Raw genomic sequence first — 24,669 nt, 5'->3', positions numbered from 1 at the left:
TGAGCATCAGCCTTCAGCTCAGATCACAATCTCAGGGTCTTGGGATCAAGCCCTGAGGGCTCCCTGCTCAGCAGGGAGTCTGCGCCTCCCTCTCCCCCCTCCCTCTGCACCTCCCCCACTTGTCAAGCACTTGCATTGTCTTTCTCTCTCTCTCAAATAAAATCTTAAAAAAAAAACAACACTGTATTGAAATTGCAGAACTCCAAAGTCGCAGAGAAATTTCAAGAAAACTTAAATTACCTACAAATTACCCAGATGAAAAAGCTAGATTATCTACAAAAGAAGGATACTTACAATGACAGCAATAATAGAAAAATATCTTCAAGAAGTGAGAGCAAAATAAACTCATTTTCAGACAAATAAGTAATAGGAGAATTTCCCACTAACCCCTGAAAGAACAAAAGAACATGCTTTAGGAAGGATCCGGAAAAAAAGTATAGAATCTAAGAAGCAATGGTGAGCACAGAGATCAATCAATTCAATAGACAGCAGGAAGGATGAAAAAGAAGCAATTAAAGGGACATGAATTAAAGTATAAATACATTTAAATATATCAGTTATCATAATAAATGTAAATGTCAGGAAGGATGAAAAAGAAGCAATTAAAGGGACATGAATTAAAGTATAAATGCATTTAAATATATCAGTTATCATAATAAATGTAAATGTATACAACTCACCAATTTAAAGATACTCATGGTTTGGGTAGAAAGTAATTCCAGCTCTATGCCTTTCACAAATAGTACTCCTAAAAATATGACATGGAGGCAAACTAAAGAAACAGAAGAGGAGGGGCGCCTGGGTGGCTCAGTCGTTGGGCGTCTGCCTTCGGCTCAGGTCATGATTCCAGGTCCTGGGATCAAGCCCCGCATCGGGCTCCCTGCTCCGCAGGAGGCCTGCTTCTCCCTCTCCCACTCCCCCCGCTTGTGTTCCCTCTCTCGCTGTGTCTCTCCCTGTCAAATAAATAAATAAAATCTTTAAAAAAAAAAAAAAAGAAACGGAAAAGGATATAGATGTTGTCCAGAAGAAATGTGATCTAGTTATATTAACATCAGACAAGGAGACTTCCTGGCAAAAAGCATTATTGTGATAAAGAGGATCCTTGCATAATGATAAGCCCATAGTCATTGTGGAAGATTTAACACAGTTCTTTGAATTACTGATCAGTCATCAGACAGCGTAAGGATATAGGAAATTTGTACAATAAAAGGAAAATGTGGAATCTTGCACCACCAAGTTAGAGAATACTCATTATTTTCAACTACTATGAAACACTTCATAAAATGAACACACAAAATTTAAAACTTTTATGCATCAAAGGATCCTTTTTTTTTATTATGTTCAATTAGTCAACATATAGTAAGTACATCATTAGTTTTTGATGTAGTGTTCAACGATTCATTAGTTGCGTATAACACCAAGTGCTCATCACAACACGTGCCCTCCTTAATTCCCATCACCCGGTTACCCCATCCCCCCACCCCCCTCCTTTCTGTAACTCTCAGTTTGGTTCCCAGAGTCCAGAGTCTCTCATGGTTCGTCTCCCCCTGCGATTTCCCCCCTTCATTTTTCCCTTCCTTCTCCTAATGTCCTCCACGTTATTCCTCATGTTCCACAGATAAGTGAAACCATATGATAATGGACTTTCTCTGCTTGACTTATTTCACTTAGCATAATCTCCTCCAGTCCCATCCATGTTGATGTAAAAGGTGGGTATTCATCCTTTCTGATGGCTGAGTAATATTCCATTGTATGTATGGACCCCATCTTCTTTATCCATTCATCTGGTGAAGGGCATCTCGGCTCCCTCCACAGTTTGGCTGTTGCAGACATTGCTGCTATGAACATTGGGGTGCATGTGCCCCTTCTTTTCACTACATCTGTATCTCTGGGGTAAATACCTAGTAGTGCAATTCCTGGGTCATAGGGTAGCTCTATTTTTAACATCTTGAGGAACCTCCATACTGTTTACCAGAGTGGCTGCACCAGCTTGCATTCCCACCAACAGTGTAAGATCAAGACAATCTACAGAATAAAAGATTATAACTCAAAGAATAAAGTAAGTATCCATGAATTCATAGTGATGTAAATAAATCATTGAACAAAAAATAAATGGGGGAGAAAAGACAAACCTTCTTTCTTCCTCACAAAAGACTTCCAAATTATGTAGAAACTTCCTCTTCAGGAGATGAAATGTAATTCCCATCCTATTGATTATAGATTGGCCTTACTGACTTGCTTCCAAAAAATAGAACATAGGAAGGGAAAAACAGTAAATTTATGAAGGAGAAACGTGGAAGACATCAAGGGATCAAGGTTAACATCATCAATGATATTCAGATCCCTGACATAACATGATAAGAAGGGCACTGCCCCTTGAGATATTTTCCCCCAAATCCATAATCCCAGGCTAATCATGAGAAAACATCAGACAAATTCAAGTTGAGAGACAGTCTACAAAATAGCTTACCAGTACTCATTGGTAATGTGGTAGACTGTGTTGGGTTCTGGAACAGAAAAGGGATATCAGAAGGGGAAAAAATGGCGAAATTCAAATAAAGACTTCGTTTAATGAATAGTATTATATGAATGTTAATTCCTTAGTTTTGACAAAAATACCATAGCTACGTAAGATGTTAACATTAGGGAAAGCTGGGTGAACAGTAACAACTCTCTGTACATCTGTGCAACTTTTTTGTAAATCTCAAGTTATTCCAAAATAAAGTTTTAAAACTAAAGAAAAAACAATCCCCACAAAGAAAACTCCAGGCCCAGATGGCTTCACCAGTGAATTGTATCAAATATTTAAGAAAAAAATAATAGCAATGTTACACAAACTCTTTCAGAATATAGAGGAAGAGGTAACATTTCCAAAGATATTTGATAAAGCCAGAAGAAACCTGACAAAGACGTTACAGAAAATTCAAGATCAATACTTCTCATGAACATAAACACAAAAAACCAAGTGATATATATATAATTCATAAATATAAAGATATATGATGTATAAATACATATATAAAATACATTATAACTGTGTTGGGTGATAGGGCTTCAAATGAAGGTGGTCAAAAGGCACAAATTTCTTGCTGTAAGATAAGTAAGTTCTAGGGACTTAATGTACAGCATGGTGATTATAGTCAACAATACTGTATGACATATTTGAAAGTTGTTAAGAGAATAGATCTTAAAAGTTCTCATCACAAGAGAAAAATGTAACTATGTGAGATGATGGATGTGAACTAGTTATTTTGTAATTATTTTGCTATACATACAAGTATCAAATCACATTGTACACCTTAAGCTAATTCTATGCTATGTGCCAATTATATCTCAATAAGAGTGGAAAAAACAAAATACAAAAATTTTAAAAAGAAATAAATTATGACTAAGTTAGGCTTATCCCAGAAATGCAAGGTTGCTTTGACATTCAAAAATCAGTGTATCATAGAAAGACAAATACCACATGATTTCACTCATATGTGGAATTTAAGACACAAAACAGATGAACATAGGGGAAGGGGGAAAAAAAAAGAGAGGGAAGCAAACCATAAGAGACTCTACTATAGACTCTTAACAAACTGAGGGCTGCTGGTGGAAGGTGGATGGGGGAGGGGCTAGATGGGTGATGGGTATTAAGGAGGGCACTTGTGATGAGCACTGGGTGTTATAAGTGACAAATCTCTGAATTCTACTCCAGAAATCAATATTACACTATATGTTAACTAAGTAGAATTTAAATAAAAACTTAAAAAAAAATCAATCAATGTAATTCGCCACATTAACATAGTGAAAGAGAAAACCATCTGAGGTCAAAAAAGTGCTGACAAACTTCAACATCATTTTATGGTGAAAATTCTGAGAGAATTTGGAAGGTAGCTTCTTCAGTCTGATAAAAGGCAGCTACAAAAAGAAAAAATCTATAGCTAATATCCTACTTAATGCTAAAATACTGAAGGTATCCCCCCCAAGACTGGGAACAAGACAAAGATGTCCACTCTCACCAGTTCTGTTTAATATATTATTCAAGGTCCCAGCCAGTTCAGCAAGGCAAGAAAAAGAAATAAAAGGCATAAAGATTGAGAATGAATAAGTAAAATAGTCTCTATCTGCAGATGGTATTATTGCTAGAATCTATAAAGCAAGGACTAGAAAAACTGAGTGAAATTCGCAAGGTCACAGGATACAGTGTGGATACACAAAAATCATTATATTTTTATATATTAGCTGCAACAATTAGAAAGTACATTTTTAAAAAATTCCATTTACAATAGGAACAAATCACAAAATTCTCAGTAATAGTTAACAAATGTCATGCAAGACCTGTATACTGAAAGGATAAAATACTGCTGAGAGAAATTACAGAAGACTTGGTGCAATGGAGACATATACCATGCTCATAAACTGGACCACTCAGTAGTGTCAAGATGTCAGTTCTTCTCAAACTGATCTACAAGTCCAACGCAATCCCAGTCATAGTCCTGTGTTTTTGTAGACATTGACAGACAGATTTTAAAATATATATGGAAATGCAAAAGACCTAACAAAGGAATATCTTTTCAACAAACAAGAAATGAAGTCATTGGGATAAGCTTGTATCCAATCTGACTGGTGTCGTGATATAAAAGGGGAAATTTGGAAACAGAGACATATACACAGGGAGAACACCACATGGAAACAAAGGCAGATACGGGGGTGATATTTCTATAAGCCAAGGAATGCCAAAGCTTGCCGGCAAACACCAGAAGCTAGGAGAGGGTCTTGGAACACATTCTCATAGCCTTAAAAAGAAATCAACCCTGCCAACACCTTGATCTTGGATATCTAACCTCCAGAAAGAGGAGACACTACATTTCTGTTGGTTAAGCATCCAGTTTATGATACTTGTTACAGCAGCCTTGGCAAACTGATACAAATTTTGGTATGCTGGACAATAAACTGGACTTCATTAAATGAGAAATCTCTGACCATCAGGAAAATTGGTCATCATCTGTGCATTAGGAAAGTTAATAGGCAGATTCGAAGGAAGTATTTGCAAACATATATCTGACAGAAGACTAATATCTAGGAGATATATATATATATATCTTTTAAACTCCTATAACTAGTTTAAAAAAAGACAGCCAATAAAAATGGCCAACATAGTTGAAAAGACACTTCATAAAAGAAGAGATATAAACAACCAACAACTACTTGAAAAGGTGCTGAACTTATTTGTCAAAATGGAATGCAAACTGAAACCACAATGAACTACTACGATACACCCACCAGAAATTCTTTTTACATCAAATGTTGGTGATGTTGTAGAGCAAATGGAACTCTTGTTGGTAGGAATGTAAAAGGGTACCACCACTTTGGGAAAAGGTCCAACGGTTTCTTTTAAAACTTAAACAGGCACCAGCCCTGTGATCCAGGAATTCCACTCTATTTATTCAAGAGAAATAAAAACATATATTCACAAAAAAATGTGTACAAGGATATCCATAGCAGCTTCAAATCATGATAGCAAAAGTTGATAGGTAAGTGATGGTGTAATATCATGGAATGCTACTCAACAAAAAAAAGGAATTATACACAACATCATGGATGATCCTTCAAAACATCATGTTGTTGGAAAGAGGTCAAATACAAAGAGTCCACAATGCATGATTCCATTTATATAAAGTTCTAAAATAAGTAAAACTAGGCTATGGTGAAAAAATCAGAACAGTAGTTGCCTCTGGAGATTGGTGGGGGGCGGTGGGTATTGACTGGGGAGAAGAGGGGAAATTTTTCTGGAATGATGGTAACATTCCACATCTTGCCAGAGATTTGAGTCACATAGATGGATACAATGTCAAAATTCTTGAATAACATACTCAAGATCTGTGCATTTCAATCTATGTAAATTTTACCTAGAAAATCTATAAATATTGAACTCGGGTTAATTATATAAATGTTTAAGTGCTTCAAGATGAAGCATACTGATGTCTTCAATTTACTCTGAAATGCAAAAAAAAACAGATTGATGGATGCATAAGGAATACAGATACGTGGTGAAGCAAATATTGCCAAATGTTAATTGTGGATCTAGTGAGTGCATATAGGATTGCTCACAGTAAAATTCATTCAACCTTCCTGTATGTTAGAAAATTTTTATAATAAAATGTTATGGAGAATATGAAGACTAGAGGATCTCTGGGGAGGATAACTTTATCTAAACTTAGAAAGCCATTTTGTCCTATACTAGTGTTTCTCAGAGGGTGGTCTTTGCCTTACCCACTTACTTAGACCCATGGAAAGAACTCACCTACTGAAGTTTAAGAACAAATGTTCTATATCCCTATCCCGCAGGATTTCACTCCACACCCAGAGCTTCAAATGCTACTTCATCACCAACTCCCAAATCTTGATCTTTCTTAAGCCCCAATTCCTTTTGGGCTGGGAATTGCCACCGGTCTCATAGGTAACTTCAACTTACCAAACCTCACATTGGACTCATTCTCCTACCCCTATTTCCCAATCTCACTCTCCTCCCCTACCCATCATTCTGCCAGGAAAAGGCATCCTTCTGCCCATTTGAGCAAACCAGAGACCTGGGGGGTCATCCTAGACCGCTCTTTCACTTCCATTTATTTCAGGTGACATTACACTGGTTCACTGACTTGGCTTCTAAAACATCTGTCACATCACTCTTTGCCCCATGAGCTGCATTAGTTCAGCTATCATGATGCTGTACCTTTTGAGCCTTCTCCATGAGGGGAGGACCTCAAAATACTACAGGCAGCAACAAGGGCTGGTGGGGGAGGCATTATGACAAGTAGACAGAGGCTAAGTAATGTGCCCAAGGGCACACAGCTGGGAGGTGCTGAAGTGAGAATCTGAACGCAGTAAGCTGGCTCCAGAGTCTGTTTGTTTAAACCACTCGGTATAAAAAAAAAAAATGGTTTTTTTTTTTTTGTGATGAGGGTCAGCTACATCTCTGTTACTAGAGTAACACTAGCTGCTGTAACAGATAAATCTCCAGGTCTCAAAAGTTTACTATAACAAAAATTCCTCCCATTACAATGCTCTATCTTCAAAGCAGTGATAGAAAACCCAGGCTCCTTCTGTGTGATTCTGCCATCTTCATCATTCTCCAGTGTATTTAGCCAGAGGGCGAAAGAGCTCATAGGATTAAGTGAGATGTTTTTACAGACCTGGTCTGGGAATGGCAAAGGTTACTTTTCACCAAGTGTGCCCCCAGCTGTGTGCCCTAGAGGAAAAGGAAACGGAGGTGGTTAAGTACTTAAGAGTTTTTGTCAAAATCTAATTGCTCTTAATTCTGATTTACTCAAGAAAGATTGAGCATCATTTCTATACTTCAATTTATGCTGGCATATTATGTTTTTCAAAAAATATATATCCATAGCCAGACAGTGCACAAAATTTAGACTCTCCTCCTTCTCAGAAAGGCAAGAATATACAATTGGAGTCATATATTTATATATGTATATATACATGTACAGATATAAACTTGGCAATTATTAAAACACCATATGTAATCCACCTTATTCACAAATTGGCTAAAAATCTTTTACATGTTCAGAAGTAGGCCAAAAACAAAAACAAACTCAACCCTACCCAAAATGGTGTCAAAATACTTGGAAGTACCCTCATTGATTCACATTTGGTATTACTAGAAATTAAATCAGATTTTCTAAATCCTTTTTTTAAAACTTAAAAAAACTTAAAAAAAACAAAAAACAAAAATACCCCCACGATGAAGCCTTCTAGAGGAAAAAAAAATTCTCCAGAGAAGCTAAAAATGGGTTTTATATGGGTTATGTCCACCCCATTAGTATATATTTTAGGTAAGTGACACGGAATCGGCTCCTGGAGAAATGGAATTTCAGGTAATTTTTGCTTGTTTCCCTTTAAAATGACTTGTATAAACTATGGCAGTGACTTTTTAAAGCTACCACTTATCAACCACCACACGGCAGGTTCTGCACGGAGTGCCCTCTGTGCATTATCTTATTTCAATCTCAAACCCTTAAGTACTTACTAAAATGGCCTGGGCCTTTTTTTCCATCATAAAATGGGCACAGATAAAAATCAAAACAGTCTAAAGCCAAAAATGTACTGGTTTCTAACTTCTACCAACTTCAAGGTGAGCTACCAAAGGATAAGGAAAACAAAAATCTAGAAATAAGCCTATGACAACGTTTGGAAAATTGACCCGTTTTAATTTTTTAAAAACAAAAAACACAATACAACATCCAATTATTTTTACCATCTACAATTCAGTTATATCCAAACATTCTAAGACCATTCTAAGACCAAACAGAGTGCCCTGGCCAGAAGCAGGGGCTGAAGACGTGACACTGAAGACACACGAAGGTGAATGCTAGAGGTGACAGTCCCAGCTAGCTGCAGGTCACAGGTCTTCCAACACGCGCCGGTGCCTTTCGGCTCAGTTTGCTCACGTGTTTTACAGGAAGCTCTTTAAAGTAAGTTCATCCCAGACACCAGATTTCTTCAATAATACGCAGCTCCATGACATTTCTGTTTCCAGAAACATTTCCAAAGCAAATGTTTTAAAGCCAGAAAGACCTGGATCCAATTCCATCCAATTGACGGGAATTAAAAAGCAGTTTTTGTTTTTGTCTTGTTTTGGTAGCACAGAGAGGTAAAACTATCTGTCAGATTCCTTTAGTAATAAATGAGGAAAGGAGAGGTAAGAAAAGATCTGGGCTGTGCTGGGTGCCGGTTTCTACTTGTCTCTTTAATGGTGACTTCTGAAGTGTTAAATCACACTCATGCCACTACAATGATTAGTACTAGTAATCTTTTTGCAGATGATAAAAGGAAAAATACCCAATGGACATAAAAATGGTCAAAAAGATTTTACTGCAGGTCAATTTTTTCCCCCCCAAAAAGATACAAAATGAACATACAATTGGGATGGTAACTCCGTTAGACATTCCAATTCACCCAGTTGCTTGTTCGCCATAGAAGTAAGGAGAACAGGCATTAAGTTTGATTAGTAATGTTATAGTAGTAACCAGATGTGTTAATGGCAGCTTATTTGAGGTCCATCAATCCTTGGAATACGTGTAGGGAAGCACGGCTGTCGTTCTCCGACTGCCCACATCTGAACACATTCAGCTACCATGGAAACTACAAAGGAAGGAAAAATATATTTATTCCAAGATTCATGTACTGGGATTTTTAAGCGCCCTTTCTTCTGTAAAGCCCCGGAGTGGTGATAATGTGCTAGGGACTGCTGTGTTTGCCGGCATGAGCGCCCATCCTCTGAGGGTCCTGAGAAGGATAGTGGATTGGTCCTGGAGCCCTCATGAAAGGCGGGGGTGGTCCCATTGGGTGGAACATGTGTGGCCCAAAACCTGCAGATGGGAGAGGACAAATTTGTTAGGCTTGCAGTTTCCTCGACAACCTTTCAAACCTCTGAGTCTTTCTAAGGTCAAAACCACCTACACAGAAACCAAGCTGACAAGGGGCTTCAGAAAATGTCAGTTCACAGACTTGCTTAGGAACGTCTACCTGTAGTACTTCCTTGGTTTTACAAACCTGTCCCCTCACACCAAGTTAAAAGAAAACTCCACGGGACTCAAGGTATCTGCTAGTATGTCATCTGAACCTCTGGTATCTATCAAATACGCCACCCCTACTGGCCAGGATTCAATCAGGATTTGGGAGGGGAGGAAGAAATCAGGCGGAGGCAAGACCCTGTCACCACCAACATCAATGCTTTATCCTAGAATGGAGGGTGTTCAAAAACCAGGACTTCATTAAAGAGGATGGGGACTCTGCCACAGGAGAAATGGCCACTTGTGATTGACCTACACTTTTCACATTGTCACTGACAGCTTCTAGAGCAGCACGATACAAAGTGCTGGTCCTGGAACTGTTTATTACTGCCACTCCCCACCCCCAAAGATAAAGCCATATGTAACTTGAGCCAAAATTTAACTTAATTACAAGACCAAGCACCCTGTTTAGTTCATCTGACACACTTTTCTAACAAGACTCTCTTAATGAATTTATATCCAGGCACAAGCTCTGTATCTTATAGACAGGTAATGAATGCTTTGTACAGTGACACACATCCACTTTAAGCAATGACACTCTAGGACATTAGTTAGGATTTAGTTTAGAACAGGGGACAAACTGATGATAGATAACTGTAATCCAGTAACTCCCATTCTGATTATATATATACTCAGATCTTTAGTTCTGGCAACTTTCCTCTCCTTGGCAGGCCAGAAAAAAAAAGCAAAGATCAGGGACCCTAACAAATCAGGTTTACTTGCAAACTTCTATGGGGGAAATTCAAAGGATTTAGACATGATAATGAGGTGCGAAGACAGGACTCTCACAAGGATTTTTCTGGGCTAAGCTAGACCTATCTACTGAGAAGGACGATGGATGTTACCTGGGGGTGGGGGCGGGGCAATACCAGGGGGTGGCGGCAGTGCAATGTTCACCACAGCTGGAGGACCACTCGGGGGGAGGTTGAAGTAGTTGGCAGAGGCTTCTTCTTCTGCTGCAGGAGGAGGAGGAAGAGCTGGAGAACAGAAAAGAGCCAACAGTTGGAGGGAAGACAACGGTGCAACACTGTTTCCCCTCCTATAAGTCCTGGGCTCCTGCTGACAGAGAAGGGCTGCTCCAGGAGCCAGAGACCCAGCCAGCTGGTCTCTCCTCACACTGAGGAACATTAGGGCAGTGTGAGCATCTGAAGTCAGCCAGCTACGGGGCAGGGGCGGGGGGGGGGGGGGGGGGGGGGGCAGAAAGTCTGCACTCACCTCCTGGCAGTCCTGGAACGGGCTCAAGCTTGATCCCAGAGTCTGTGGTTCCATCCTTCTCTTTTTCTTTTCCTCTGGCTGCTTGGGACCTGGTAGGGACATACACACACAATGTCAGCACTTGGTCCCACCTTCTCCCACACGTCTGCTTCTCATTTTCTTAGTCAAGCAGAGATCCTTCGCTTCTTGCCTCATCTTCGGCAAACACTCCTTCCCCATAAAGGCCACAGTGCAGAGTGGATAAAAGCAAATGTTTTAAAGCCAGAAAGACCTGGATCCAAAATCTGCTGAAAATGTTGTATGGACGAGAAGAGGCTACCTCTGTGTGTTTGGCATAGTGCTGACTTAGCACACTGGAAGCACTTGGTCTGGGGCGCTGCTTTTAGTGATCTCCTTCCTGCTTCTAAGCCAGAAACCTGTCCTCCCTTTGAACCTTCAGGGCATTTCACCTGAGTCTCTCTTACACAATCATCACTTTCAAAAACTTGAATTAGCTTTTCTTCTCCACTGGACAACTGGCCTCTAAAGGGCAGAATCTAGGTCTAAGGCATTTGTAAACTCTCAAATCCACTTTTCATACCCTGGCATCACACTTGGCCTATAATAGCTGGTCATAAAAAACACGAACCTTCAAAGGAGTAGATTACTACATCAAAACCCTGAATGAATTTCCAAAGCAGGATCTTCCCAACATCCACAAGATTGCAGTGTTAGAAAATGAAAAAATCTTTTTAACGGTCCTACTGATTTAAATCCATTCACCAAAAACATACTAGTCCCCAGATAATGGAACATTTTCTTGAAAATCTCAATAAAGAAATTTTAAGAGTCTAATTCTCACCTTCCCCATTTCACGTTGAGTCTACGGCCATTGACAATCAACTTATTAAATGACTTCTCTGCAGCCACCTCTGCAGCCTGCCTCGTGGCAAACTGGATGAATGCACACTGCTGTCTTTGCACGACAGTGATCGTCCGAATTTCCCCAAACTGGTAGAAGTGATTTCTGAAGGGATACAGGCAGAGAAACAGGAGAGTTAATGGTATCCTCCCAGGAGGCTGTGATGGATTATTCACTCTTCCGCTGACTCACGAAGCAGGTGGCCCCATGGTTATCTGTCTAACCACAAGCAGGTAGTCCCCCCAGTACCCTGCCCTACTGTGGGTGCTACTTACTGAAAGAGTAAGAAAAATAATGAGTAAATAAAGGTTTACAAACATCTCAGAGATTTTTCCCATGGAGGAAAAAGGGGTCCAGCAGGTTCCTTAGGGACCTAAGCCCTACATAAGGGTCTGGCAAACTACAGCCCCCATGGCCCATGAACCAAGAATATTCAAAAAATTTAAGATTGTAAAACGACAACGATGACAATGACGAAATAAAAGGGAGGAGGAGGAGCACAGAAACGTCTGCCAACTGCAGGGACAGTCTAGCTCACTCAGATCAGGTTTAACAGAGGTTATGGAAGGCATGTTATATACTTATAGGAGACTCTTCTTCATTTATCTCTTTGCAAGAGGTAATTTCCATCACTATCTATCCAGATGTCTCATCTAGCCAAGCAAAATACAAGCCAAGGATAATACAAATACAGCAAATACAAATCTCTTTAAAAAGTCAACAATTTAAACTGTAAGAGCTTTATAATTGCCAAGTTCTCCCTCCTTGACATAATTAATCATACTTGGATATGTGCCATATTTTAAAAATTCTAATTGGCTATTAGGTCAAATAGAATCTCACATAGGGGAGCCTTGGTGGCTCAGTTAGTTAAGCGTCCAACTCTTGATTTAGGCTCAGGTCATGATCTCAAGGTTGTGAGACTGAGCCCCGTGTCAGTGACATGCTGAGCGTGGAGCCTGCTTAAGATTCTCTCTCTCCCTCTCTGCCCCTCATCCCCCTGCTCCCTGCTCACGTGCCCTCTCTCCAAAAAAAAAAAAAGAATCTCACGTAATCATTACTATACGCAAGGACTAAGCAAGCACTGTTGATGAACATTACCACTTTGGCATCGGAAAGGATAATTTTATAAAAATTCTAGTTGGCATGATACTAACTATAGAGTGGCTAAAGAAAAATGTACTTTGTACAGAATTATCATGCTTGCTGTGTTTTTGCTAAAAAAGTATTCCAGGGCAGTTAAAAGCAGAAAGAGCTCATAAAATTTTATCTACAAACCTTAGATCAGTCTCAGTAATGGTATCACCCAGACCACCAACATACAGTGTGGTGATAGTCTTGTCCTCTGGTGGGTCCAGACGAGGCATTGTTGAAGCCCGCTTTAGAAGCTTATCTGCCACAGGGTCATTGATACCATAATATCGGTCTTTAATGTTCTGATCAGCAAGGGGGTCATCTGGATCTGTTGGCTTCTCATGTCTATGGTTCAGGAAAGAACAGCACATAAAGGTGAAAAAAGGAAAAGAATTTACAGGTATCACCCAACAGTAGCTACATACACATACCGGAAATGCCTTCTGAACTAGAAACCACGGCCACACCAAAACACAATTATCAAGACAGAGCTAATACCAAAGGATTTACTATATCACACAAAAACTTGCCAGCCTCCTAAAAGCCATTTAAATGGCCATCTAAGGTAACAGAGTTTAATCAAGAAATGCTTTTGGCACAATCCGCTCCAAAACAAGAAGTAACCAAAACATGGTTCCCCTTCTCTCAGTAAATGTTTCTTAATGTATCTGAGGTCCTGCATGCCACTGAGAGTCTCGTTAAAGCTAATGGACCAGCCCCAGAAAAAAGCATAATTTTTTTTTGTGGGTGTGGGGTTAACCAACCTCAAGTTAAGAACTCCTAGTCCAGGGGCGCCTGGGTGGTGCAGTCGTTAAGCGTCTGCCTTCGGCTCAGGTCATGGTCCCAGGGTCCCGGGATCAAGCCCCGCATCGGGCTCCCTGCTCAGCAGGAAGCCTGCTACTCCCTCTCCCACTCCCCCTGCTTGTGTTCCTGCTCTCACTATCTCCCTCTCTCTGTCAAATAAATAAGTAAAATCTTAAAAAAAAAAAACTCCTAGTCCAGATGCTCGGCAGTCTTGACTGAAACATACTCACACACCCTTTAGAGGCCTGGCCTTCACTGGACTTCAACTATACACTGAGATTCAAGCTAGTTATACCATGACAATGATGACTTACCTTTAGAGTCAACATCTGTATTATATGGTATAACAACTTAGTTTCCCAAGGCCTAGTTATGAGTAAAAGTCCCATTACAAATAAAAACAACAATTTCAACAAGCTCTTCTAAATGTAATAGCCCTAAGACATGACATCTATCATACTAGTTGTATATACTTGTAGATGTTAAATCAGAAATACTTTAAACTAGCACCTCCCATTTCTTAAATGACTAATCATCTGAAAGCCAATAATGAAAGTGCCAATTCAGTTCTTGCCTGTATGGACATTCCTCTCCTCTCTTACATTCTCCTTTTACCCAGAAGGAGCAAATGTGGGGTCGATTCCTCTTGTAGTACGGTGTGGTCCGGGCCAGCTTGAGCAACATGTCACTGGTGGAGGTGGCTTTCCCCAACATGCCAACCGGCCGCGTTCCATCAGAGTTAGAAATCTATAAAGGAACGACAAGTTCCAAAGATAAATTTTATAGACTGTGTAAAATCACTAGGATTCTACCAAATATAAAATTACATCAAGAAAGTGACAGCATACTTCTCTCTCCATATTCTGTGTGTAGTACTCTTTGTTGACATCTGACTTTGGCATGTCATCCTTAAAAGACAATCCTGCATCACGAACCTGGATGGGCAGCCCTAGTACAAAGGAAAAGAGGAAAAAACTTCAAGATATATTTTAAAACAAATCCATACCGAACCTGCACATGGAATACAACATCATTATTCCCTTCTCCAGCTTCCTAGGTATTGGAGGCTTTATTTTTATTCAAAATCTTTATTACCATCAGGCCAAAACTACCACAGAGTATTCTATGAAACTGTCCAAATTCCTGAGCTGTCATGAAATTTGAAATCAATGTTTTAGAACATATTTTAGATGAACAACATTTGGTTACAGTCAAACTTGACCTGTAATTAATAAATAATGGCTTAAATAATAAATAATAGCTTTTACTAGAACAGCGTTTATTTAAATAAGTGTAAAAAGTGGGTTTTTTTTTTTTAAGTATGTATGTACGTATTTATTTGACACAGAGAGAGAGAGAGAAAGAGAGCACACATGCACGCACATGCACAAGCAGGTACAGGGAGAGGGAGAAGCAGGCTCCCCACTGAGCAGGGAGCCAGATGTGGAGCTTGATCCCAGGACCACGGGATCATGACCTGAGCCAAAGGCAGACACTTAAGTGACTGAGCCACCCAGGTGCCCCAAAAGTGAGTTATCCTTATAGGTCCTCTGGATAGTCACAGGCATGTAAGGATCACAGTCTTCCAGAAGCAGAACACTTCTTTTAACAAATATATAAATAATATTAAACAATATGTGACCAGAACTTTGATTAGCAGCTGTCTTTCTGAACTTCACATATATATAAACTTGTATTTTCCCTTTTCTTGTATAGAAATTCTTGTTGAAAAATTATTTTTCTCATTAACAAAAAGTCACTTTTAGTTAAAAAAAAATCACTCCCAAAGCAGTTACTCTTAAAAATAGTAGCAGTTACAGTATATCAGTCCTAAAAACACAGTTCAGAGAAAAATCTAAAACATAATTAGCCAATGCTTCTGGTAGGGATTGTGGGAAAGAGCTCTGAATCTTGAAAGAAGCCCAAGGCAAAGCAATTACCTATCATAGGAACGATGCCTTTCCCTCACTTTGGCTATAGGGATATATATGAGAAAGATTTGGGCTAGTTCTGATTAATTCCCAACTTTTCCTTAAGTTCTTCCTGTTACTCAGAAGGGCTCTAGAATGGCCTAGTATGATTCTCCTCTTCTACGGAAAGTAGAGCACAGCAGGCCCTCCAAAGTGGGGTCAGAACCAGAGATGGGGTGAGAAATGGGAAAAGAAAAAGACTGGTTTGTCGTCTAGGGCACGGGCACCTGCATGCTTTCAGACCTGTTAGATAGGGCAAACATACCGTACTCCAGGTCCAAGAGGCAGGTCTGACAGACATTCTTCAATTTACTGCAAGTTTGGCACACTTCAGTTTTCTTGAAACGCATGCGGACCCCGGGGCACCAACGAAACACTGTGAATGGTCTGGCACAGATCTGGGAAAACAAAATTAAGAGTCAAAGAGTGTTAATCGTTCTGATCTGGACAATTAAGGCCTGAAGATTTAATAACAATGGGAGACTGAAAGAAAAGATCCTTGAATCTAGGGTTTAAAAGAGACCTTAGCAATTATGTAGTCTAAATACCATCTGATGTTTCAATCCCATTTATAACACCCTTCCCCAGGAGTTAAAAAATTCGCATAGTACAGAAATGAAATATTAAAGAGTCAAAGTCCTCCCCACACTAGAGACAACCACCACTAATAATATGACCATTAATCTTTTTGAGGGGGCAATGGGGAGTGCCATATACTCCTTTAAGAATCTTATGCCAGCTATGACCTTCCTCCTCTGCTAAAATCCTTATGTGCATTGTCAGACAACACTCAGTATATCATCTCAAGAGGGTTCAAAGCCCATCCACAGACACCAGGTTAAGAACCTTTACATTAAAGGGCTCACTTTCTTACCTCTCACACTAAACTGTTAACAGTCAATTAGTATACAAATGATATATGAAAGTCTGTGTAGCACTGGCTTTTATTGGAGAACCTCAAAGCCCAGCAAGTTGAAAAGAAAAGGAAAATAAATTAAATCATTATTCTTTAACAGACATACTTACTTTACATTCCTTCCCATACTTCTCTTTGGTCTGAAACAGAAAAAATTGAAAAGAGCAAGTTACAGAAAAACAAAAACTAGATGTCTGCTCCTTCCATAAAGACAACCCAAGAAATGTGTCTGTAGATCCCCGGCATCTTAATAAGGTGGTGGTGATGGATCACTACTGGAGGGGCGAGAGAGGAGATATATTCTAACCAGCTACTATGAATCATAACCTCTTAAGAATCTTTGGCTCTAAGTTAATATGTATCTTTCCATTGCCACAATTCTTAGGTTCACTTCTGGCTCCCAAGTTCTCTCCCTAGGAATTAAAATTCCTAACAGTTTCTACAGTCCTCAAATCACGGAGGACATAGCTCTGGCCAGCCCATTTTACAAGTTAGTCAGGGGTAACTCCTATAGACCCATCTTGTCAGATACTCTATATAGAGTCAATGAAGATCTCTGAGATCGATCACAACATAGCCCTATTCTAATTATTAAATGTTAATTACTGATTATTTTACCCTCATTTATAAGGATGGGGTTACCTTACGTTAAAGAGACTAGAAGGTGCAGTGGCCAAAAGGCATTTGATTAGGAGTCAGGACACTTAATTTAGTCCTGGTTCTCCTCCTACCTTGCTAAGTTTCCTGGAGTCAGCATATCTGAATTTAAATCCAAGCTCCACTCCTTACTTGCCATATTGAAAAGACGTAACTGTCTCTGCCTCTGGTTAACAGACCTAACTGTTAGGTAAATAAATGCTGAACAAATATTACCTGTTATATTAGGACTCCTACATCGCAGGACTGCTGCTGAGTTCTAAAAACAGAATAAGCATGACAGTCCTTTGCAAATCGTCCTATGCTTTCGGTTAGTAAAGGAGCATCAATACTTTGGCTTGGCTAAGAGAAGCATTTCACGGACAGCGTGCAAATACCACAACATTGACAGAACCTGAATAAACTCCCTTTTCACACGCGATCACTCACCATTCGGATATATGGGTTTTCTCCAAGACACGTTTGACACAGAATGGGGAAGTCCTGGTGAAAATGGGAAATCTGGTTGAGAGCCAGGCTCCGAAGACCCTGCCATCTCTGCCACACTCTTGGGGACGGGGGACGGGGGGGAGGGGAGGCGAGGAGCGAGGGTGGGGGACAGGGTAGGGCAGGAACCCGAGGTCCAGGACGGGCCGGGTCGCGGGAGGGGGCGCTGTCTGCACTTCCGGCAGGTGGCGGGAGAAAAGACCAGCTCGAAGTCAGTGGAGAGGGCAGGGGTGGGAAGCGGGCTGGTCCGAGACCCTGGCTAAGCCCCCTCCCTCCAAGCCCGGAGGAGGAGGGCCGCCCTCCAGCCTCCCGCTCTGGCCCAGCTAGGCCGCAGCGTTGGCTCCTGCCCGGAATTCCCTCGGCCGCTCCATAACCACGGCCCTGCCTGCCCGAAGGAGGCCCGACTCCGCCGCCTCTCTCTGTCCTCCTCCGGCAGGCATACTCACCGCATCCTCCCAGTTCTGCCTGTTGTAAGTGTTGGATCCCAGAGAGGTCGCCATCTTGAGAGCGTCTGGAGGCAGCGGTGGCTTCCGAGTTGGGAAAGAGGACCGCCACAATCCCGTCAGACCCCGAGGCAGGCTCCCGGCCCGTTGACGTCTTATTTATGCGTCGTGGGCGCCCTTGGGGGCGGTCCTTGTGCGTCATGACGTCACCTGGAATTTCTTCGCTTAACAGTTGGGAGTGCTAGTGGGTTGAAACCTGCTGCTCTCTTCAAGTTGGTCCCTGTTTGGGAAGAAGAGCCACAAGAACAGTTGATTTATTTTAAATGGAGCAAAAAAATAAAGGAAAAAGTAAGGAATGAGGGACTGGGATTAAAACAGCGTTTGCTCCCATGGAACGCTTATTATGCCTAATGGTGAGCGAACGTCTTGCTGTACCAGTATCTTAATTCTCACAATTTCTCTGTAAGGTTGCCAGCTTTAGCAAACAAAAACACAGAAGGTCTCGTTAAAGTTGAAGTTCAGATAAACAACAAACCATATTTTAGTATAAATATGTCCCAAACATATTTATACTAAAAAATGACTCGTTTATCTGAAAGTCGAATTTAGCTGGATGTCCTATATTTTATCTGGCAACCACTACCCTCTAGGCAAGTATGATTGTCCCCCCCCCTTTTTTTTTATAGAAAAGCAAACTGAAATTTAGAGAAATTAAGTAACTTCTTGTCATGGAACTAAAAATGAAGCCACAAATCCATATTGTTACATGTATCAGTAATTTGTTCCTTTCTATTACTAAGAAGTATAATGAACCAGGGGGATTTAAAAAATCCATATTCCCAGATGATAGACATTTGAGTTGTTCCAGATTTCGTGAATATAAATAAAGCCATCATAACATTCACATACATGTTGTATGGACATACGTTTTCATTTTAAATACAAAAGAGGGGGATTACTTGATCAAATGTAAGTATATATTTTCCCGGATGAGAAAGTTATTGGATTTATCTGAGTTTCTTGAATCTATGGTTTGTTACCTTTTTAAAAAAGATTTTATTTTTTCTTAGTGGGGGGGTAGGGGTAGAGGGAGAGAGAATCTTAAGCAAGCTCCATGCCCAGCGCAGAGCTGGATTCAGGGCTCGATCTCACAACCCTGCGATCAAGACCTGAGCTGAAGTCAAGAGTCAGATGCTTAACCAATTGAGCCACCCAGGCACCCCTTTCTTATTTTTTATTTTTAAGTAAACTTTATGCCCAGCCTGGGGCTCGAACCCAGAACCTCAAGATCAAGAGTCACATGCTCTACTGACTGAGCCAGCCAGGTGCCCCTATGGTCTGTTATCTTTTGCAAATTCTTTTTTTTTTTTTACAGTTTTTAAAATTTTTATTTAAGTAATCTCTGCACCCTACATGGGGCTCAAACTCATGACCCCGAGATCAAGTCACATGCTCTTCTGACTGAGCCAGCCAGGTACCCCTGTTTTGCAAACTCTTAGACATCATTTCTTTAAATATTCTTCTGCCTAATTTCTTCTCCATCTGGGACTCCAATTATACATGTCAGTCATTGTTCCATAGATCTTGAATACTGTGTGTTTCCACTCTTTTTCCTCAGCTATGATGAGTCTACTGATGAGTACATAGAGGATATTCTTCATCTCTGATCCTGTGTTTATTTCAGTTTGTCCCTTTCTTATAGTTTCTGCCTCTCTGCTGAAATGTTCATACATATTATCCGTATTTATTACTAGATTTTTCAACATGTTAATCAGAGTTTAAGTCCCCATCTGATAGTTCCAACATCTGGGGCATATCTGTATATGGTCTTACTTTGCCTATGAAAAATGAGTTGTTTTTTCTTGCTTCTTTGTGTAACTCAAATTTTTTATTGAATGCCAGTCATTGCTTATCTAACAGTAGACTGAGGTAGACAAGTATTAATGCTTGGAAATGGGCAGATCTGTTCAGTCAGGCTTTTTGTGTAGGATTTGGTCAATCCAGTCAGAAACTGAGCTGGGTTTGGGTTTTGTTGTTGCTATGGTTGCCTTCAGTGCATTACAGATTTTATATCCTCTAGCATTACTTTGTGCTTTCGGATGGGGCTGAAGAACTTTTCTCAAGTGTTCATATTTCATATCCTTAGCTATCAGCTGTCCTGCACACCTGAACCATAGTGGTAAGTCTCTATGGCCTTGCCTATCCCCCTGCAGCTGTTAATTAGTTATTAGCTCCTTGCTAGGTTGGTAGTTGGGAATGGGCTGGGGGTTCTTTGTTTCAGTTCAGCCTCAGTCTTCAGTAGGTCCTTTGTGGCCAGGCCTTGGGAATGGATTTTTCTCAACATTCTTGCCCCTCCTATCTGTGGCAGCCAAACCATGACTTGTGTTCAGAGCCGGCCTTGTGGGAGAGAGTTTCCTGTCCTTCCCGCAGTGGTAGAACTTTAATGGTATTGATTGGTATGGAATCCTGGGGCTCAGGACTGAGTCTTGTCCCCCACCCCCAAGAGTAGAGGTTTTTTCTTACCAGGTCCCAGCAGCAATGGGTCTTTACCTGTGCCCTGGGGAGACATGATTTTCCGTTGCTCCCTGAGTGGCTTAGGCCTTTTTTACTCCTTATGAGGGAAGAGCCTGGACAGGAGGAGGCAAGCTCTCCTGCCTTTCCCACAGTAGCAGCAGATCTCTCCCACATGCCTCCAAACCAAGGAAGCTCTGTAGAGCTCCAGCATCCTCCTTTCCCTGCAGGTCTTTCTCATGAATACCTGGTGGACGTTTTAGAAAGAGCTTGTGAGTGCACGCAAACTCCTTTAGTGTCTTAGGCTCCCAGGGATTTTATACTGTCTTGTTAGCCCAAGTTTGGCCTTTTTAACAGTTCTTTAAGGTTTTCCTTGATTTCCTCTTACCTCTCATATGTGGTCAACACTTCTTCTCATGCTGTGCTACGGGTGAGTCAGTCTACAAGTCTGATCTCTCCTTGGAAGGGTCTGTCCCTCCTTGAAATTCAGGCTATTTGGCTGCTTTGCCACATCAGCTGACAGATCCAATAAAATGTATGATTTTATCATCTACCCACCTTTTCTTTTTGAGCAGGGAATGACACTCTTTCCGGATACCTACATCACAGGCAGAAGTGAACTCCTGAGTGACCTCATTTTGAAATATAGTTTTAAGAGGAACACTTTTATCACTTCTGTAAATGGAAAATTAGTATCACATGTTTAGATGTAGCCTTAAAAACAAGTACAGTAAAAATGAAACAGTATTTTTTAGTAAGCAGCTACTGTGGTCTGCCAAAGGCTCTGATCTAGATGCCTAGGTTTTAAAAAAAGAGGAAGCGTTAGATGTTACAAATGTTGAGTATTGATACTTTTTCCCTAACAGAAAGATAGGGCTAAAAAGCATGAGGAAACTATTTTCCCTGGCTGATTCCGTATTATTTAATGTTACTTTCATTTAATACTTAAAGTCATTACCTTGTGTAGATGCCTCACACTGTGAAGTATATTTCAATATATATGTCCCTGATCACCAGAAAATGAGGATAAACAAAGTTAAGTATTGCCACTGAGCAAGCGACTCAGCTCTGAGTTTTGTCTAGGCTGCTCTTTCAATGGAATAAAGGGGAGACAGATGACAAAAGGGTCCTGAATTTGTCTCTGAAAGAGTCTGCAATCCAGTAACTGGGCTACATGCATACAAAACCCCATAAAGAAAGAGGTAAACGCCCTGGAGAGATACAGTGCTGTATCTAGATGGAAGGTCATGTCTAGATGGAAGTAAGGGAGATGGGAAGGGAGAACGGGGAAGTAATTCTGGACGAGGTGCAGAAGGAAGGAGTATTCTAGGTAGAGAAAACACTGGAACAAGAAAGCTCAAGGCAAGTGAGATATTTGGCTTAATGACAAAAAAGAGGCTTATGTATATTAAAAAAAATTATATATATATATATATATATATATGCGCCTGGGTGGCTCAGTTGGTTAAGCATCTGCCTTCAGCTCAGGTCATGATCCCAGAGTCCCAGGACTGAACTCTGCACGGGGGTCCCTGCTCAAAGGGAGTCTGCTTCTCCCTCTGCCCCTCACCCCACTTGTGCTCTCTTCTCTCAAATAAATCTTTTTTAAAAAATAAAGCTAAAAGGTCAACAGCTACATACATAAGGGAAAGGGTGACATTAACTTATTTAGCAAATAATCGGGTGCCTATTTGTCAGGTATTCTAGCCTCTGCAGATACAGCAACTTAAAAAAAAAAAAAAGGCAAAATCCCTGCACTATAAGGCTCATGTTCTAGTGTGATGTGTCAGAAAATAAAGTATATATTATGCTGGTGTTTAGTGCTATGGAAAAAAAAGAATACAGCCAAAGAGGATAGGGAATTGCTTAGGGGAGGGCAGGTTTTTCTGGGTTTTTTTAAGATTTTGAGAGAGGGACACAGATAACGAGAAAGAGCACGAGCAGGGAGGAGAGGGAGAAGCAGACTCCTGACTCCCACTGAGCAGGGAGGGGAGGGCAGTTTTAACACCCCTATACAGGGTGGTCAGGGAAAGCCTCATTAAGAAGGAAATATTTGAGCAAAGGCCTGAGTGTGACGAGGGTGTGCGTTATACAGGTATGTGGGAGGAGTTTTCTAAGCGGATGGAACAGCTAGTGCAAAGGCCCCGAGAAGACACCTACCAGGGTAACTCAAGAATAGCACACTCAGGGGCACCTGGGTGGCTCAGTCGGTTAAGCGGCTGCCTTCGGCTCAGGTCGTGATCCCAGGGTCCTGGGATGGAGTCCCGCATCGGGCTCCCTGCTCAGCGGAGAGCCTGCTTCTCCCTCTCCCTCTGCCTGTCTCTCTGCCTACTTGTACTCTCGATCTGTCAAATAAATAAAATCTTTAAAAAAAAAAAAAGAATAGCACACTCATGTAGCTGCGGTGGATGGAGCATGGGGAAGTGATAGATGAATTCAGGGAGGCAGCAGCAGGGGCTGGGTTTCATATCATGTAGGACCTCATTAGTCATTGTAAGGAGTTCGTATTTGGTTTTGCTCGAGCAAGCTAAAAAGCCTAAGGGTTTGAAGTGGGAAAATGCCTTATTCATTCTGGCTGCTGTGTTGAACATTGACTCAAGGGTGGGGTGAGGGCCAGGGTGCTTTCAAGACCAGTTTGGATGCTACTGCAATAACCTCGGGGTCTACAGAGTCTATAGTGATTTGGCCCAGGATAGTAATGGTGGAGAGGGTGTGACGTGGTCACATTTTGAAGACAGAGCCGATAGGATTTGTTGACTTACTGCACGGGGCATGTAAAGAGTCAAGGTTGATGCCAAGGTTTTTGTTGTGAGCAACTGAAAGGATACAGTTATCATTTAGTTAAGGATGAATGCAGGAGAGGCAGATGTGGTGAGAGAAAGCCCACTGTGGTTTTGAACTTTCAGAGACTATTCTAGAGTTGGTATGTGAATTTATTTGAGAGAGAGAGTGCACTCAGGCGAAGGGGCAGAGGGGGAGAGAGAGAGAGAGAGAGACTCTTAAACAGGCTCATGCTGTGCATGCTCTTACACAGGGCTTGATCTCATGCCCCTGAGATCATGACCTGTGCCGAAATCAAGTCGATCGTGTAACTGAGCCACCCAGGTGCCCCAGTATGTACATTTAACAGATGGTCTGAAAACGGTGAGATCACTAAGAGTGAGCAGAGAGAAAAGTGTAAGAAACGAGACCTGGCACACTCCTTATGGAAGAAAAGTTGCCATTAACCTAGAAGCAAAACCAGGAGCTTTGTGTTCTGGAAACCAAGTCAAGAAAGGTTTTCAAGAAGGGAGAGATCAGCTGCCAGCTGTTACTGAGAGATTAAGCAGATAAGGACTGAGAATCAGCCATGTATTTAACAGTGTGGATTGCTGGAGAACTTGACGGGAACAATTTTGGTGATAAGCTGGGGTGGCAGCCTAAGTGGAAGGCTCAGGTGAGAACAGGAGAGGAACTCAAGGGTTTTGAAGGAGTTTTGCTGTAAAGGGAGTAGAGATATGGGGTGGCAGCTGAAGGGGGGTGTGAGGTCAGTTTCTAAGTGGAGAGAAATTCTAACACACTAATGGAAATATGCAGGAGGGTGGAGGGAGAGCTGCACAAGTGATACCCTTGAACAGGTGAGAGGATGTGACCAGCTGCGCTAGGTGGTGGGCCCAGCGCCAGACAGAGTGTCAACAGATCATCTACAGGCCCAGGAGGGAAGGAGGAGTGCCAGGAGGATTTGGGGGGGGGGGGAGCTTACCTGTCAGGCATGGGCCATTTTAGGTATCTGAAAAGGTATCTTTGGGAGCAATGACCCGGGATAAAAGCTGATAGAGACCTAACAACATAACATTTATATAACGGTTCTGTGAATATGTTTATACAGAGCCCAAGCATCATCTACCTCTATGTTATAGTGAACTAACTTGATAGGAGGTTTCAGTTTAGTTCATTTAAAGAAATGGAAGAGGGAGCACACCCCACTGACTCTCCTACTAAGTCTCTTCACTCCAAACCAGTCTTGACTTTGAGCCATACTATTCCATTCAGTCCTCATGAAAGCAAATGAAAGACACAC

At 41.2% G+C, this 24,669-nt stretch overlaps 1 protein-coding gene across 4 annotated transcripts; it reads right to left on the bottom strand.

Annotated features, from left to right (window-relative positions):
- Positions 1-8,745: 8,745 nt before the first annotated feature.
- On the bottom strand, positions 8,746-18,294 carry RBM22 (RNA binding motif protein 22). 4 transcript variants are annotated; one of them, XM_035727776.1, is made up of 12 exons: positions 18,102-18,143; positions 17,599-17,652; positions 17,386-17,428; positions 16,623-16,652; positions 15,862-15,994; positions 14,475-14,575; positions 14,201-14,373; positions 12,967-13,167; positions 11,629-11,793; positions 10,788-10,876; positions 10,418-10,549; positions 8,746-9,368 (listed from the first exon to the last, which is right to left on the bottom strand). In XM_035727776.1, exons 5-12 carry the CDS (start codon positions 15,944-15,946, stop codon positions 9,238-9,240), a joined length of 1,077 nt encoding a protein of 358 aa, XP_035583669.1. In that variant the 5' UTR covers positions 15,947-15,994; positions 16,623-16,652; positions 17,386-17,428; positions 17,599-17,652; positions 18,102-18,143; the 3' UTR covers positions 8,746-9,237. The 4 variants fall into 4 exon arrangements, with proteins under 4 accessions (XP_035583669.1, XP_027462418.1, XP_027462417.1 ...); XM_027606617.2 differs by lacking the exon at positions 17,386-17,428 and having other exon boundaries at positions 8,746-9,141; positions 18,102-18,290; XM_027606616.2 differs by lacking the exon at positions 17,386-17,428 and having other exon boundaries at positions 18,102-18,287.
- Between the last annotated feature and the right edge of the window lie 6,375 nt (positions 18,295-24,669).

This window comes from Zalophus californianus, chromosome 5 (assembly GCF_009762305.2).
Source record: "Zalophus californianus isolate mZalCal1 chromosome 5, mZalCal1.pri.v2, whole genome shotgun sequence".
In the NCBI taxonomy this organism is placed as follows: Eukaryota; Metazoa; Chordata; class Mammalia; order Carnivora; family Otariidae; genus Zalophus; species Zalophus californianus.
The sequence above is the reverse complement of the archived record's forward strand: the minus strand, read 5'-3'. Positions and strand labels throughout refer to the sequence as shown.